This window comes from Homalodisca vitripennis, chromosome 1 (assembly GCF_021130785.1).
Source record: "Homalodisca vitripennis isolate AUS2020 chromosome 1, UT_GWSS_2.1, whole genome shotgun sequence".
NCBI classification, from domain to species: domain Eukaryota; kingdom Metazoa; phylum Arthropoda; class Insecta; order Hemiptera; family Cicadellidae; genus Homalodisca; species Homalodisca vitripennis.
This window is the reverse complement of record NC_060207.1, coordinates 158,280,357-158,297,842: the sequence shown is the minus strand read 5'-3', so window position 1 is coordinate 158,297,842 and position 17,486 is coordinate 158,280,357. Positions and strand designations below refer to the sequence as shown.

Here is a 17,486-nt window from a genome sequence, read left to right as displayed (position 1 = left end):
ACAAACAAAATAAAAGTTAATGTAACAGTTTATTTACAATTGGAAGTACCAGTTCTTTGGTTTAAAAGAGTGAATACGTAAAGTTAAACAGAATTCATATAAAGGGATAATACATTTTTAGAAACTCTTTTGTTGCCTATTTTTTAGCTTAGAGCCAATAAAAAATATGAATTTTTACTTTAGTTTTTAAAATCTATAAGGAATATATAGGCTATGTAATATTTTGAACAAGTGACAAACCTCAAAGAGAGCTGATAGGAGTGAAGTGCCTGCAGTTGTCCTACAAACACAAGCGAAAGTACTGTTATCACTCACTAACCAAGATGTGTATCTTGTTTGAAGTGTTCATTCAATCAGGAGAGGATTGGCTCATGGATGGACAACTCATGTACTATGACTAGATACACTTATGTGTCTGGGACAGTGAGAGGGAAACTGGTGAGGGAATTTAAGGGTTTCCCCATCCCAGTGTATAGTGTACTATTGTGAGTTTCTATCGTACTATAGGTGAGTACCCCTCCGTATTCCAGGTAGAAGATGCAGCTTGTTTAGAAGTGCACTTGTGGACTTGTGGAATATAAAAATAGGAGTCCTTTAGGTTCATATTAAGGAATGCTCCATTTCAATCTCATAGTTGGGCAAACTCAACAATCTCAAAGTGTGTTGGGTTGGGTCTCAGACCACGCTGGAATTCAGGGTAACAAAATTGCTAATGAATTGGCAAATACTGCAACATCAAGTTCATGAGACCTCAGGTGTTTCCTGGGATATCCACGAGTAATTTATATTAGGTAATTAATTCCTAGACATAAGCAAGCGCCAAGAAGATGGATTCTCTTTTGCTTTGTGGGAAATGCAAAAGGCCCTTGAGGTTGAGGTGCCTATGGATATATGTTGAGATTATATTCCATTTCATTTGAACAGAAAAATAAAATCAATGAAAATCATTATTGTGAAATCAGATTTTTCTGATTAATTATTTTTAGTAGAAAATCAAACAGGTCTTTAGAAAAATAATAAAAAAGAAAATATTATTTTTAATATAATCTCAAAAAGAAAATCTTAATTCCTGAAACAATTTCTTGAAGAAAACTAAATCCCACTCACTTCCCATTTGATTGATACCATCACTACATCCCTGCCTTCCGTCATATATGAACTGATATCAAATTGCAATAGTTCCACATATCTAAAATAAAGAAGAAACACACAAATAAATAGAAAACTGTTTTATTTATAAAAGTAAAAGATATACATAAATTTTAAACTAATGTGAACACTCCACACTTAACTGCATTCATTTTCACGGTACTTATAATTTACACTCAAAATAGACTCTGTAAATATATGTATATACAATTGGCTTACAAATTTTACTACGTATTTACAATTACATATCTATGATAGGATCTAGGTATTATATTCTAATACATTCACTGTTCAAAATAACATTAAGATAAATTAATAATTAAAATTAATGGTGTCAAATGTTACAGCTTGAAAAATTATTTCTGACAGCAAAACTTTTTAAACAGTTTTCCAAGCAAGAAATGCTTAGTTGAAACAATATTTTTACAACGTACAATAATGATCGTGCTTTTCATTTTTAAAGGCACTCGACAAAACAGAACCAACTAACAACAACAAATTGGACAACATAACAATACTACATGTATTACTGATCTCTGTCATAACTAGTTATTACTATTTAACAATGACTTACAAAATTAAGCTACCAAAAGCAGTAATAAATTGCAACTAAAATTTTTCATTTATTAACAAATTTTATACATACCTTTTTAATTTTCCCTTTTGCATTATCTTCACAAGCAAATGCAACGATGGCAAATTACTAATTTTTCAATTTTGTAAGGAACCTCTTTTATATTGGGTAAAGGACATGGCCATGTAATACTCAAATTTCACTCAAGTGAATTAAATTACTTATGCTAGGACATATGATTGAAATTTTATTTTTATGTTTGTTGCCTTTATTTGTAAACTAACAAACAAGCTGTGGCACTTTATTAAGTTGTTTTTTTTTATTCAAAATTATATAATCAATTTTAAGTAAACCATGTAACATGTTCCTTTTTAAATATTTTCTGAATGTTCATGGAATGTGGGACAGACAATTGCAGAAATAAACTAGAAACTAGAGCAATTTCCTAACGGCATGTTATGGTGTAATTAATTTGAAAATGAAATTAATTTACACAATACGAATGCATAATTTCGGGTGGAAAATATTAATATTCACATTAAGCTTAAATAAAGAACAACAATGAAATTTTATGTGATGAAAAACTGTTCAATAAAACACACACGTGTTTTGTGTGGTGTATTTTTTGTGATATATATATATATATATATATATATACAAAACAAACACATTATCTTTTTAAATTAGTATATGAGCGCATGTATACGTTTAGAGAAAATGTGTGGCACTTAAAACTATACTAACACCTGTGTTTGTTAGCTTACTGAAGAATTGCATGGGTACTATTGTTAATTTTAAATTTTTTACTTCAAATTAATTGAACCAAGAAGAAAAAGTTCACTAACCACTTAACTGCCAAAAAGGAGTTATACAATTATAGTATTTAATAATAAACATTACATTAAGAAATGTTTGTAATTATCTTTCACATATTTATGAGACAAGTAAAAAATTAAAACTTTTATAGAGAGAAAAATATGACTATACTAGTTTTAATTTGCTAAATGCAGAACTATTTTGTAATAAGGTAAAATAAAATATGTTTAATTTTAATCATAGATAAAAAGATTATTTTTTAATAATATTTCAATTTAGACCACTTGAGAAATAATGACATTACAAGCAGTATATACTGGATAGAATATGATTTTATTTTAAAAGAAGTGATGCATTTACAATGGTATAATTCAACTTGCAATTGAAAATTTATATAACAATATTCTAGGGATAATCTTCACTCATGGGAATTTTTTTGAAACACTCCTCATAAATCACTGGAAATAATTATTTTGATTATTAATAATAAAATAAATAACTAAACTAAACAAATATTATAATTCAATTTGCAAATATAATTAAACTATAAATAAACTTCAACTCAGATTTAAGCGTATAAGGTAACTTGGTTCAAACAAATTTTATTAAGTATTATTAGAAAAGTTATAGAAGACAAATCTATAGGTATTGGTTTTACTAAGTAGACAATGTTTTACCACATAAAAACCTTTATCGTATAAATTGAACATATGTTGTTAATTGCAGAGATGTTTTTTATCCTCTATAGAGATATTGGATATTTAATCCAACCCTTCTCCAATTAATTTGTAGAAAATAAATTTTGTTAAATCACAATAACATTATATAAGCTGAAAAATATGTAGTAATAGTGTTAGAGTAGGAATTTCAATTTTTTTCTTTCTTACTTACTATAAGTACTGTAAATAAGGTGTGTTAGACAGCCAAAACTAGAATAGTGTTGAAAGACTAACTTTAGTAACAATTTAAATACACCAACACATTCCATGAAACCAAACTGTAGTATTCACTTTACAATCTTTGAACTTTAATGTGCCTCACTATAAAAATATCTATTTTAAACAAAATATTTATGTACAAATTATGTAAGACAACACATATTGGCAAAATAGGACAAATTAATGATACAGTCCACTGACAAGAATTGAGATCATGGTCAGGAATGTTGAGTAGTGTTTGGTGGCCACTATCCTTTCCCAGCATCTAACATAAGGGACAATACAGATGAGAAATTTAAGGTAATAATACAAATGTAGTTATTTTATGCAGTGAACAAATAAAAGGTTGTGTGATATATAACTGGTTAAAATAAATATTTAATGATTATATAGCATGTTTTACTTTAACAAAGGGATGTTTGAATAAAAAGTTGCAATACTAATAATATTATTTTAAAGAGAAACTTATATGCTTTAATAAATATAAAAGTAATAAGTTAAATGCTAAAAGTAAATGTTTGAAGATGGACATATTTCAATTCTTTAATAGAATTTTCATAAAAACCAAAAAAGTTTTTTGTATTTTTAATTAATTTTGAGGTTTACTCTAACTATGTACCATCATTTAAACAATCAGCAATATCATCGACATAACTAGAGTTCCAGATTGTATTAATTACAACTTACACTGATGTAAAAATAATGCACCAATTAATTATTATAGGCTGAGCAAAAGCGTAGCAATTTATAATGTTTTATGAATGAAAATGTACAACTAACTCATTAAAATAATGAGTAAATATCCGGAGAAGGTTACAGCAACATATTATTTTTGTTAGTAAATAAACACTGAAGAATTTGTTTTGTAACATAAGCTGATTTCTAACTTAAGTGACCCTAACATTGTTTGCCTTGCCTGTTTAGTGTTGCTTGTGGCTATTTTATTATTTTTCACAGTTAAAATGTTGCAGTATGCATTTTCTGATTTGTCTGCTTTTGAATATTTGTTCTGTAATTTTAAGTTCACAATTCACTGTTAATTCATTAGTTTATAAAGGCGTGCAAAACCTATTTATAATGTAAATATAAAATATAATACAACCATACCTTTACATTTTAGAACATTTATATTTTTGTCTATTGATTTTATATATACATCATTTAAGCTGGCAGACAACAGAGCATACTTGGTATAAGTAAACATTTATGTGTTGATTATATTAAAGTTCAGCAATTTTAGGATAATCATTGTTTGGATAATTTTCATTGACTTTTGTCAAATTAATTATTTTAAAATCAATACCTATATGGTAAACACTGAATATATATTCTAAAATATAATTGGAATAGGACTCAAAATCTAGAATAAATACAATTCTAAAATTTCATAAACACTGGAATTAGCAAGTCCCTGCTTATTGTATTTAGTATTAACTATTACCATTTTAAAACAAATTTGTTCATTTCCATAAAAAATCTCCTATCGTAGTATTACTAATCACATGTAATTAGGTAGGTATTGCAAATCTCTTGCATGGAAGACATGACGATGTTTTAAGGTTACAGACAGAATTTCTCATTTTAATGCTAATAAATAAATACAAATTTCTCAATCTTTGAGTTACGTAACATAACTGCATGATTGTGACTGTAGTGTTGATATTTTAAAGACGAGTTGGGAACAATATTATACACATTTTATTTAATAACTTAAGGAGTAGAAATGTATTATTAAACAATGCAACATCAGAAGTTTTACAGCAGATTTAAACAATTCAAAAAGTTATTCAACAATTACATCTTTATAACATTTTAAAAATTCTCTTCATGCTTTTTACTAAGTATAAGTCTTATACTAAGAGAAAATCCTAATCTTTTTTGGAACAGGATCTTGTTTGAAATTCTTAATTGCTAAATATATTAATTATAAATGGGACTGAATTTTACTATAAATTTGTAGCTAAGATTTTAATGTCATGTTTCATGGAGTGGAGGAAAACAAATCTACATTGCTATTTTTGTGTTAAAATAGCATATATGAGTGGACAGTAGAGTGCCTCAATATCTCAGAAAGTTTATCTTTATACCCCTTTTCAGACAACTACAACACATTGCTAGAATCAAGTTCAATCAAAATTAATTGTCATTATCAGTATTGTTGACTTTAAGGAGGTTGGTTTTGTAACTTTCCCTGTCTAATTCTGCTGATAAATCAATTTTCTCTTTCACTTTCTTGAAATACTTTTGAACATTAAAAGAAAACCATTTTCAAAGCATATTTAGATGTTTGCTCAACTTAAACTTGGCAAAATCAATTAATAATTAATTGGTGCAAGTGTAAAATATTAGATTACATCCTCCATAACTTTTACAATTTCCTGAATTTTATGAATACTGTACTAAATAAACACTCTACACATGATCTAACTTATTATACAACACTGAATGGTGTTTAACAACATAAGCTAATTTAAAGTTATTTTCCAATCAAACTGGTAAAAGTTACAGTAATAATATATATCCTTTTGGACTTTTGTATGTTATAAAAGGGTTAATTAGCACCAGTTTCAGTATGAAAGGTACATTTTCGTTGGCTAACTAAAAATTAGATAGGTAATTCATAATACTATGAAATTTCAAAATACTAATTACAACCCCCTCCCCACATTAAACAGTGACTTAATAAATTTTGTAAATGTGAGCTTGAAAGAATTTGTTACTGAAAATACAAATTTCAAATTATGAAACTGTTATAAATCTGATTACAACACAAGATAACTACATAATTTTGAGAATGTTTCTTTACTTAAAATTGTATGAACAAATGGAGAACTTCTAGTGTAACTAAAATCACTAAGATGTTCAGATGTAACTACGTGAAAAAACACAACCAAACGTGTAAAAATGTTAAAAGCTACGATAAACCTGCAACACGTGTTGGTTAAGTTACTATTTGTACTGTACAACTATCGAGACAACTACATAGGTGGAGTATTCTACTATCACAAATGCTGAACGATGGTGGGTTAAATACTGTGTATGGCACACTAGGGTGAGTGAGGGGGTCACTTGGAAGGAGGTGTGGGTGTCTGGTTCACTAAGGATATGGAAGTGGAGCCGTCTTGCAAGAGTCTCGGGAAACTGTCTGGAATATTTTGCCGATGGAGCAGGTCCTTATACATCTGTAACTGTTGTGGTGTCGTTGCAGCAGAGAACGGTGTAAAAAGTCCACTGTAGAATGCCGATAAATAGACAGGATCCATCATCGGATACGGACCGGATTTGTAAGGTGGGAAGGCTTGCGAAGAGTGTGGAGGTGCAGCTTTACTCTTCTTCTTCTGATTCACACTGATGGAAACACTAGGAACAATACTGGCCGCACGACCGTTAGAAATACTCGTGGTGGGAGAGGGCCCTAATGGTTTATGAACTGGTTTTTGAGCTGGCACCGGTTGTGTGTGAGGACGCGGGTGGTACAGTTTTTGTGAGTTATTTGGCCGATTTGGTGTAGGAACTACTTGTGATTTCTTCCCTTTTTGACTTGCAGGAGGAACTAGTGTGATTTCCAGATTAGAACCCACAGGAGCGTACGGTGTTTTAGTTCTGAGATCAAGGATCTCGTCAGCCGCAGGGCGAGACGAGCCATGTAACACTTCCTTAGGATTGCCATAGACGGACTGACCCCCAAGTCCCCAAGCATGGCTGTTGGGTAACATGTGGCCTAGATCTGGCGTGATGGTAATGGACTCCCGTGGCTTGATTCCTACTGCAGCGTGCTGGATCACTGAGGGTCGCGGCTTCTCAATGGGGACTGTCCGTCCGTTGGCCACTGTCGAGATCGGTGTCACCTCCAGCCCTCCCTCCTTCAGAATCTCCAATTTCTGTTTCTTAGTTGTAATGTTTAACAGCGGTGGTTTCATCTAAAAAATAGAAAGCATATTACACCACTTTTATACATCATATCATACACAAACAAAATGATAATCTGGACTGGTGAACACTGATGTAAACCTTTTTACATTAATAAACAATAAGTTAAGAGTTTGTGATTGTGACTTGGAGCTAGATCATAAATCGGACAAAATAAAAATGATTTGAATCTTATATTTTAGATCTGTATTAGTTGAAGTAATCTGATTTCATAAAGTTATGAATAAATAATATTTACCTCGATTATAAATATTATTTTGAATATAAAACCACATTTAATAGCAAAAAAGTAAAAAAAGAAAATTATTGTACTGTTAGTTAAATATTATATATATATTTTTATTTTTCTCGATAAGTATTGACCAAACATATTTCATATTTGATATAACTGTAATATCCAATTGAATGTGGTCACTTTGGTCCTTTTTACTTAATGTACTGCCAGTTGAATGTACACATACTACTTTAAAAAATTTGGAAGATATAACATCGTACCTTAACAGGTGACTGGGAATCATCATCAGAGATCAAACTGACGACCTCATTTTTAATAGGAGAATCATCAGAAGACAAGTCGATTATTTCAGAAGTTAAATAACAAGTGGAGGGAGTGAGCCTTACCAGGGGGCCAGCTTCTCTAGCATCAATCTTTAAAGGATCACTATTATTCTCGTGTATGTCCTGCAAATTAAACACCTCATAAAGTTACGGACAGATATTTTTATCTGCCTCATAAAATATTTAAGAGATATTATTGATTGAAACCAATTGTAATTAATACAAACAATAACTAAACAAATAAACATCAAAAATAGTTCCATCTAATTAATAAAACCAAACAATCCAAACCAACATTTTGTATTTTTATTTTATACCTGGTTAAATTTGTACTAATGTTGTTTTAATGGTACATAATAAAATGTAAACTGATTAATGTAGTGTCACATAATTTTAACTGCTAAAATAATGTTTGATGAAATTTTTTAATTGCATAAATCCCATAAACATACATATATTTTTTAATGTACTGAATATTGCTTATAAAGTAAAAATAGGTGATGAACTGCAGTAAAAACCATCAACTTAGTGGCTGTTACCTCTCCTTAAAGAATGTTTGCTGGCTGTATTAGTGGCCATCTTGATTCTAATCATCAAGTCCCTAAGAAAATTGTTAAACCTGAAAACATTTATATAGGGTTTTAATATACATTGTTCTTCTGAAGCTAAAATCAATATGACTGCAATTAGACTAAAAGTGGCTGTTGATTGTTTTTAAATAATGTCTCGGTATTTTTGAGTCCCAATCCAATTTGATCTTAATTCTTTTTTCTTAAATTGTGGGTGAGGTATGTAAAAAATAATTAAATATTTATCTCGCCCTACTTTCCAGTCTCTAATACAATTCATAAACTAATTGTAAAGTAGATGAGATAGTGCTGTACTTTTGTTGTGTCATTAAAAAAGCACAACCTTTGAATTTGTCCACTGCCACTGACACGTGAATGCGTAGGTTTAAATAAAATATAAGTAAAGTTTTTTGTTTTAATACTTTTATATTTTAAACTTTATTTTTATTCAATAATTATCTCTTATCCATTTAAATATTCTTTTATGTTGTAACACTTACACTTTATTAATAGCTATAATTTTCTCATTTGCTAATTTGCATTAACTTCCATGGGAACTAAACACGTCATCCCACAGTTAGAGTTCAATGTAGCCTTACACCTAGGCTATGGTGAAGGTTACAGTAGTGATGAAGGTCATTCTACTGGAATGAGTAATGTTTTTGTTTGTCAATACTGGCTCAAAATATAATTTCTTACGCTATAAACTTTAACCCATTGAGGAACATGCCCGAGCTGGACTCATGCTCTTTCCAGACGCTAACAATCACATATTTGTTTGATTTTCCGCTAGATCGCAGTTTTGTGCCCTCGTGCATCCTTATAAACAATTGTTCCGTTTTGATTTGTTATGTTTGCACACTGAAACCACAAGTAATAGCTTGTTTTGTTATTGTTTACATTTTGACATATGCTCAATTTTCGTCACTTCAATGTTCTGCTTACAATCTATGTATAGTGTTCTCATTGTAAAGTGTTTAACTGTTTATAGTTGTTGAATGAGTTTTTAGTTCTTCCGCTACCACATGAAACAAGAAATTTGCGTACTTCATAAGTAGACAGATACTTGGACAGTCAAATTGAGATATCATAGATACTCAAAGACTATACGAGAGTTAATTATAAAAAGTAAATGAATGGTCATTGTATGTAATGTAAATATTTTATTTTAATAATAACAATTGAATGTAGCAAACCGTTTTATCTATCTCTCAGACAACTAATTCAGGAGCTTGCCATAAAATCATCAAAAAGTGAAAAAATATAAGTGAATTTTGATTGCTTTTTTTTATTATGCTTTATAATTAACAAATCCAATAAAAACTAGTTTTCCAAGTAAAAAACATTGTATGGTTTGAATAAAACTTATCGAAAGGGACAAACAAAAAAAGAAATAAAATATTGACAGTTACTTTTGATTTTTTGTTTTTGTCAGTAAAAACATTTTGTAAATATACACTAAAAAAAAAATTAAATACAAAATTATTTGGAGAAAGCAACAAACACTATTGTAGAACAACCAAATAGACTAATCAGTCCTGTAAAATTGACTAATTTATCTGTTTCCAAACTCACTCTATTAATATTTTAGTACACACATGTATGTTTGCCAAAATAAATTCAAACATTCAGTCCTAGACAGGCTAAGTTAATTGTTTCTTCAATAGGTTAAGCTGCTATATTTTTAAACATACACAAAATGTACATACATTCTTTATATAGAGTAAATAACGTTACTTTAAAAACACTCAAGTCCCTGAGACCCATGTGTGGCAAACAATATTTCAAATTGTGCATGTTATGAAAGCTCAGGAATTGTAATAAAAAGGTCACCTACTTTAAACTCTATTCATATTTAAATTTCATCAACCTAACTAATTTTGAGACAAGAAATAGATTAGATAAAATGGAAAAGCTTACATTTTGTGCTGGTGACTTGGGTGTAATACTGATTTCATCCATTTTCTTGAGCTTGGCTAGAGTCGAGTTTTTACTGCGGTTCGGCACCAGGTAGCGTTCAAAAGGCAGTAAAAGTCTGAAACAGATCCTGGGCTCTTCAATGTTATCTAACTTTAAACTACTTCATAGTATAAAGAGTAAACAAATAATTGTACAAGTATTTAATAATAAAAATCTAGTAATCTACTTACTGTGGTTTTTTACCAGGCAAGTTCAAACAAATTAAATTCAAACAATATCAAATCAAATTTATTCTTTTATTTACCATTACATCATAGTGAATAATAAAAATAAAAATTAAAAAAACCATTATAACAGTGATATATCAAATAAGACATGAAAACTTAATACGTAGCCTATATTATAAAAATTAATGTTATTGACTAAATATATATTTAGAAGTAATACCTACATGGCATCACAGCCTGAGCGTAGGCATGTGTTGTTTAAAATGTTGTCAAACAAAAACTAAGCAAAATAAAACACGAAATTTAACTACATGTGAAAGGGTAATTATTTCAATATAAGCAATAAGCAATTAAAGTGCCAAATAAACAATACATAACAACTTTATATTAGAGAGATATCAGCTTATCCATAAAAATTATATATTTTGTAGCAAACAACTTGGACAAAAAAATTAAGGATTAACAATGAATTGGTACTATGTTTAATGCTATTTCAGAATATAATAATTAAAAAAGTTATGTATAAAAGGAAAAATGTTTAAAAATTAAAGAATTTGAATGTCTAGTTAGGGATTAATATTTGTTGTTGCCGGTTCACAAATAATTGTGGAAACAAATGTCTCTCACATTCTAGCTGTTGTCCAAGTTCCAAAATCTTTCTTGCAATGGTCAAAACAACCTATGCTAGCAAATAAAGGTTCTTGCCTTGTTTCACAATTTTAAAATTTGTTGTGAAAAGAATAGTCTGAACTGAACCTAACTCCTTAGAGACGCCATTTCTGAAAACTAAATAAACAAAGCTTCTAATATTTTGTCATGCTCACAATTTTCTATCCTTTTTTTTACTTTATATATCATTCAAAAAACTGTTCTTCTGTGTTGCTAATTTTTAAGCCTTGTTCAAAGAGAAATATGAAGACATTTGCGTTAGTATTGATCATACACAAAATAATGAATAACAACAGTATTAATTAAATACATTATTATGTATGTTTAATGCGTGTTCAACAAGTAAACCTCAGTAAACAACTAAACATTTAGGTAAACCTCAACAGAGATGTTAGGAATAGCTGTGGCTTGATGTGGCCATCTTAGCTCAAAAATTACATATATTCCCGATTGTTTCGAAGTCAGTTTTTGACACAGAACCTCAGATTACTGAGATTCGATTAAATGAAATTAAACTATATCATGAATGTTTTTTATAGTTTTAATAATAATTGAGACAAATCATTTTTTAAATACACGTGTTGAAGGAAATGTGGACATCACACTAAAAACATTGTAACTACAAAATGTACTGTCAAAATGTTTTCAAAATTATGATCTATATTATAACGGGTTTGTGGATACTTTTATCTATGTGATTGGTAGTACATACTGCTAGTAAAATGATCAAGTCATCTCTGCTTCTTTCCATTAATGGCATGATAAAGTTGCAGGTAATTTCTAACAAATGGCCTTCTTTATTAGTCTGATTTTAAAAGGTCTTTAGAGCAGAATGACTAATATGTGTAACATTCTTAAAGAAAACATCATGCTTAATGACCAGTCATTATTTTCTTCAAGAAGCTGTCATTTTCATCAGTCATGTTAATCATTGACATGTTTCTCTAACTTCATTTTTTCAGGGGATAATATAAACAAAACCGTGCACTAAACATCATGTTCAAATCATTAAAAAGAGTTTGAACCCTCTTGAATGTTTGAAACGCAAAGTTTGTAATCAATGATACAGCAGTTCAGAGGAAGCTGAAGACAGCTTGATATTTTCAACAGGTGTATTTGCCAATTGGAAGTAAATAAATTTATCATGTTTTAATATAAGTAACAGTTCTATAAATTGATAACTTCTGATGTCATTTTTTCTGTTTACTTTCTCGTAAGCACTAGTTTATTTGAATCTTCATTTTAATTTGAAAGAAAATAACTGAAAACATGCACACAGTACAATACACCAGTATTTTAACTCCAAAATTGGATTTCCTTGATTAGTAGAACGTAAAATAAAAACTGATACATACCTGTCACTAGATTGAAATTACTCCCAGTATTCTTTGAATGAATTAATGCAGTAGAATGCATATTACACCTCAATAAATTGAAAACTGTTATTGTTACAGATAATTGTGAAATCTGCAAATTACAATCTTATTCCTTTGCTGCCAACTGTGATCAAACATAATTTTGTTCCCAAACAGAAAAGACAACAGAAATGTCACAAAACTATTACACTTCCTCCGTCTTTTTAAACATTCCGGGTATATCGTGTACCTCTCGTAGTGTCGGCGACAGCATGTTGCAGCACTGGTGCTGGACTGATCACCCCCCATCTCTTCATAGACGTACTTCCACAGTCTGCTGGAGGTGACTGCGTCATAGCCTCCCAGGTGACGCACCTTGCTGTACAACTTGTATAGGTCAACTGTAACAGATGACTGAGTTTAATACAACATGTACTGAGCTGATGCTACAGTTTAACTCGGTAGCTTTATTTGTTCTACTTCAAGTTCATAAAATAAATTTTAAAACTTAACAATTTCACAAAAAACATAACAAACACTGATGCATTTTTCAATTTGATTTTAGGTAATTTACTATAGTTGTTTATTGTTTACTAGCAGATACCCGCAGCTTCGCACATAATTTCTTTGGCTTTGCACGTGTAAGAGCACTTCTTGTTCGTTGGAAACATATTTCCAACGTTAATGTTGAGTTATCCTTGTTTCCTCAATCAATAAAATAAGATAAAAAGTGTATATGTGTATATGGCGATTGTAATTTATTTATTCCAATCTTAGTATTTTTGGGCCATACTTGATTTTTACCTTGTTTTCCCGATGAAGGAAATATATAAATAAAAAAATAAGGAATTATATTGATCAAGTTTATCTAAAACAAGCCTTAACAACTGTAAAACACTCAGGAACACAAACCGATACCTCAGAGGCCAGAACCCTATCACCCATGACTACACCCCTCCTTCTTGAGCTGACAAAAATGAAGGTCCGCCAAGACCACATAGAACACCTTTTCAACTCTTTTCAAGAACAGCTGAATGATATAAAAAGTAACCCAGCAACAGTGACCCCGCTACTACAAAAAGGCTGTTATAGTTGTTACTGCAATTCCCCCAAAGTCACAAAAAAGAATGTAAGCCAAGGGAAAAATCATTTCAGTGTATCTCTGCAAGTGGCAAAAGCTCAAGCAATCGCACATCATAATGACCAGGAAGAAAGTAAAGGGTCATACAATCACTCCATGGGGACGGTCCACAAAATCCAAATCACTATTGGAATTTCATCTACAACGGCAGTTGTCACATCTCCGCCAATTTCTGCGAAATTTCGAGATCACAGTGAATGCATAGAAGAGTTTTTCAACAAACACATAGAACACTACAAAATAATAAACAAAAAATACTATGAGGGACAACTAATTGAAAGAGGCAACTCATGTTCGATTTTGGATATTTCGAAACACTACACTCTGAGCAACAACCAGGAAAATCAAACATCAAATTTCCAAATATCTTTGGATGATATGACACTTAATGCCAACATAGCACATACCACAGACAACTCTACTGATGGAGAGACATCTGCCACAGAAACAACAGCTACACCAACACGAGTAATTTTTTAGACCTGCGATACAGAAAAGAAAAGAAATTCAAAACAAGGTCTTTCTGGAACACGACATATCAGATAAAAAAACAACACAGAGACTTATAATCTTCCATCAGAACATATTAGGACCATCAGGACAGAGTAAGCAATAAAATCGAAAGACTAGAACACTTATTGCATACAAAACCAGCCGATATAGTGGTCCTAACTGAGCATGGACTAAAGTTACAGACCATCAGTCACTTAAGGCTCAGTAATTATAGTAGTGTGTGTGCATATGGTAGAACAGAACATATCAAAGGGAGTGTTGCTTTATATAAACACAATAAGCTAGCCAACAAAATTACCTCTATTAACCTGGAAAAATACAGTGTAGAAATGGTATGTGAGGTAATTGGAATAACAATAAAAATAAGCAATAAAATAGACTTACATATACTGGGCTATTATAGACCACCAAATGCCAATATTGAGACAAAACTCCAAGTTTTAGATGACACTATAACAGAAGTACATACAAACAACTCCTACATTATTGTCACAGGAGATATCAACATTGATAACCTTACCAATAACAGAGAACGAGGTTCACTAAATGAACTGTTGGCCTTACATGACCTTAGGAGACTTGCCCTGCCACCAACGAGAGTCACAACCACCTCTAACTCCTCTATTGACATTATCTGCACTAACCTCCCTCCAGGTAAACTAAATTTAGAAGTCTGTAACACTGGTCTCTCAGATCATACCGGTCAATACTGCACAGCTGATCTTCCTAAAATACTTGACAACTCAATATCTTCAACATATAGGGATACAAGCTCAAGGAATCTAAACACCTAAAACACCTCTTAGCCACAGAAACTTGGGAAAATTTGACACAATCAAACAACACTGATGACGCTTACGACAATTTCTTTATCACCTTTACTAGGGCCTTAGATGTTGCCTGTCCGTTCAAAACCAAGAAACAACATCACTCTAAAAGGAATACATACCACAACGAAGAAGCCTTGAGCTTACTGAAAGAATTTATATAAAGCGCAGGACAAGTTCAATCTCACAGGAAGAATAGAAGATAAGACTGAAGCAAACCGGAAGAAGAAAGCTTATGATCTAAAACTCAGAGAGCTTAGGAAGGAGGCCAATGCAGACTATAAAAATCAAGCTAACAATAAAACCAAAGCAATCTGGGAATTTATAAATAGAGAAAGAGCCGCTAAAAACCAAACAACACCAGGCCTGACTCATTTAAAAATTGATAAAGTACAAGAAACAGGCCCAAATAAAATCGCTAACCACCTTAACACCTTCTTTGTTAATATTGCTGACAACACCCTAAAACAACAACAAATATCAAATGACAAAATAGTATATAATCCACTGTACAACATAGAAACCATAACGACAGAGATGACCCCTACCACAGTAAAGGAGATTAAACAAACAATCCACTCACTAGCAAGTAAAACCTCCTCTGGGTTGGATGAAATGTCTTCCAAAATCATAAAATTTTGCGAGGCTGAACTTTTAAGACCAATACACCACATCACTAACCTATCCTTTATGCAAGGCAGATTCCCAAAAAAACCTAAAACTGGCCAAAATATATCCTAAATATAAACAAGGAAATAAAGAAGAAGCCACAAACTACTGTCCCATCTCACTACTACCTATCTAAAGTAATGGATAATAACTATAATATATATATAAATAATAACTCTATCTAGACTCCTCACTCACCTGCAAGCTAATAATCTCCTGTCAAATAAACAGCATGGTTTCAGAAAAGGAAGATCTACATTAATTGCAATAATGGACCTTGTTGAATTTATTATAGACAACCTAGAAGAAGGCAACACCATCACGAGTATCTTTCTAGACCCGAGTAAAGCCTTCGACTGTCTTGGCCATAACTTAATCCTAGCTAAACTACAATCTCTTGGCATTCAACAGTCAGCTCTGAAATGGTTTGAGAGTAACTTGCCCAAACTAAGGTTTGAGAGTACTAAGATACCAAGTTGTGGAGGACAAACGGAGAAGAAATGGAGACACCTGCACTGTCAGGTCTGGAAGGCTACCAGTGACTCGAGGTGTTCCCCAAGGCTCCTTCCTAGGGCCAATCCTATATTTTATTCACAAATGACTTGCCAACTTTCTTGGAAAACTACACAAATTCTATTATGTATGCAGACGATACTGTTCTGCTATCTGCCCAAAAGGATGTTGAACAGCTGGAAATAAACTCCTACATCTCATTTAATATGGCCCAACAATATTGCAGATATAATGATCTAGTATTAAACAACTCCAAGACTTCCAAGACTAAGCAAATGACTTATTTGAATGAATTATTAAGGAATAACAATAAATAATAATTTAACTTGGACAAATCACATTGACAATTTATGCCTAAAGTTAAATTCATCTCTATATGCCTTACGACGAACCCATGCAAGTAGCAACCTTGAATCCACTAAAATAGCGTACTATGCGCTATTTGAAAGTCATCTTAGGTATGGAATAGCAGCATGGGGAAGCACAACAAAATTCAACCTTTCAAAAGTCCTCAAAAAAAAAAAATCAATACGTTTAATGGGCAACCTAGGACCTAGAGAAAGATGTAGAGCTACGTTTAAAGAATTGAAAATACTTACGGTAACATCCCTTTACATAATATAAACAATATTGTATTGCCAAACAAGAGACCTTCCTCGAAATGGTGACCTCCATGAGCATAATACAAGACATGGTCAAGACTTCCCACTACCTCTTCACAGAACAGCCTTATTTGAGAAAAAACCTACCTACGCTGGGAAGACATTCTGTAATGCTCTCCAGAAGAAATCAAGAAAATGAAGATGGTAATAAAGAACTGCTACTGCAGAGAACCATCCATACAATAGAGGAATTCTACTCTTGGAGGCAACTCAATCAAGACCACTAATACTTTTTATAATAAGACTTAACTAATAACTGTGTAGATCTTATTTTCATTGGCGCTACTTGTAATCTTAAAGATTATCAATAAAGAATCTCTGATTTCTGATTACATATAAACAAAACTGCTGGACGTATAAAGTTTGAGTAAACAGAGGATTCTAAGAAGTCAAGAAATGAGATAAAAAGGAAGTGAACATAGCAATGGATTCTGCATCCTGACTAATACATTACCG

The 17,486-nt window shown here is 31.4% G+C and overlaps 1 protein-coding gene across 5 annotated transcripts in view; it reads right to left on the bottom strand.

Annotated features, from left to right (window-relative positions):
* Nucleotides 1-1,214: 1,214 nt before the first annotated feature.
* The window catches only part of LOC124374853 (AT-rich interactive domain-containing protein 5B-like), an 81,257-nt gene continuing 64,985 nt past the window's right edge, over nt 1,215-17,486 (bottom strand). The window contains exons 6-9 of one of the 5 annotated variants that reach the window (XM_046832995.1): nt 12,956-13,106; nt 10,455-10,569; nt 7,903-8,103; nt 1,215-7,397 (exon numbers count right to left, since the gene is read on the bottom strand). In XM_046832995.1, coding sequence (XP_046688951.1) covers nt 6,543-7,397; nt 7,903-8,103; nt 10,455-10,569; nt 12,956-13,106 — 1,322 coding nt within the window. In that variant the 3' untranslated portion in view covers nt 1,215-6,542. The remainder of the gene's footprint in view (nt 7,398-7,902; nt 8,104-10,454; nt 10,570-12,955; nt 13,107-17,486) is intronic. The other 4 variants (XM_046833008.1, XM_046833001.1, XM_046833014.1 and 1 more) reach the window with 4 other exon arrangements.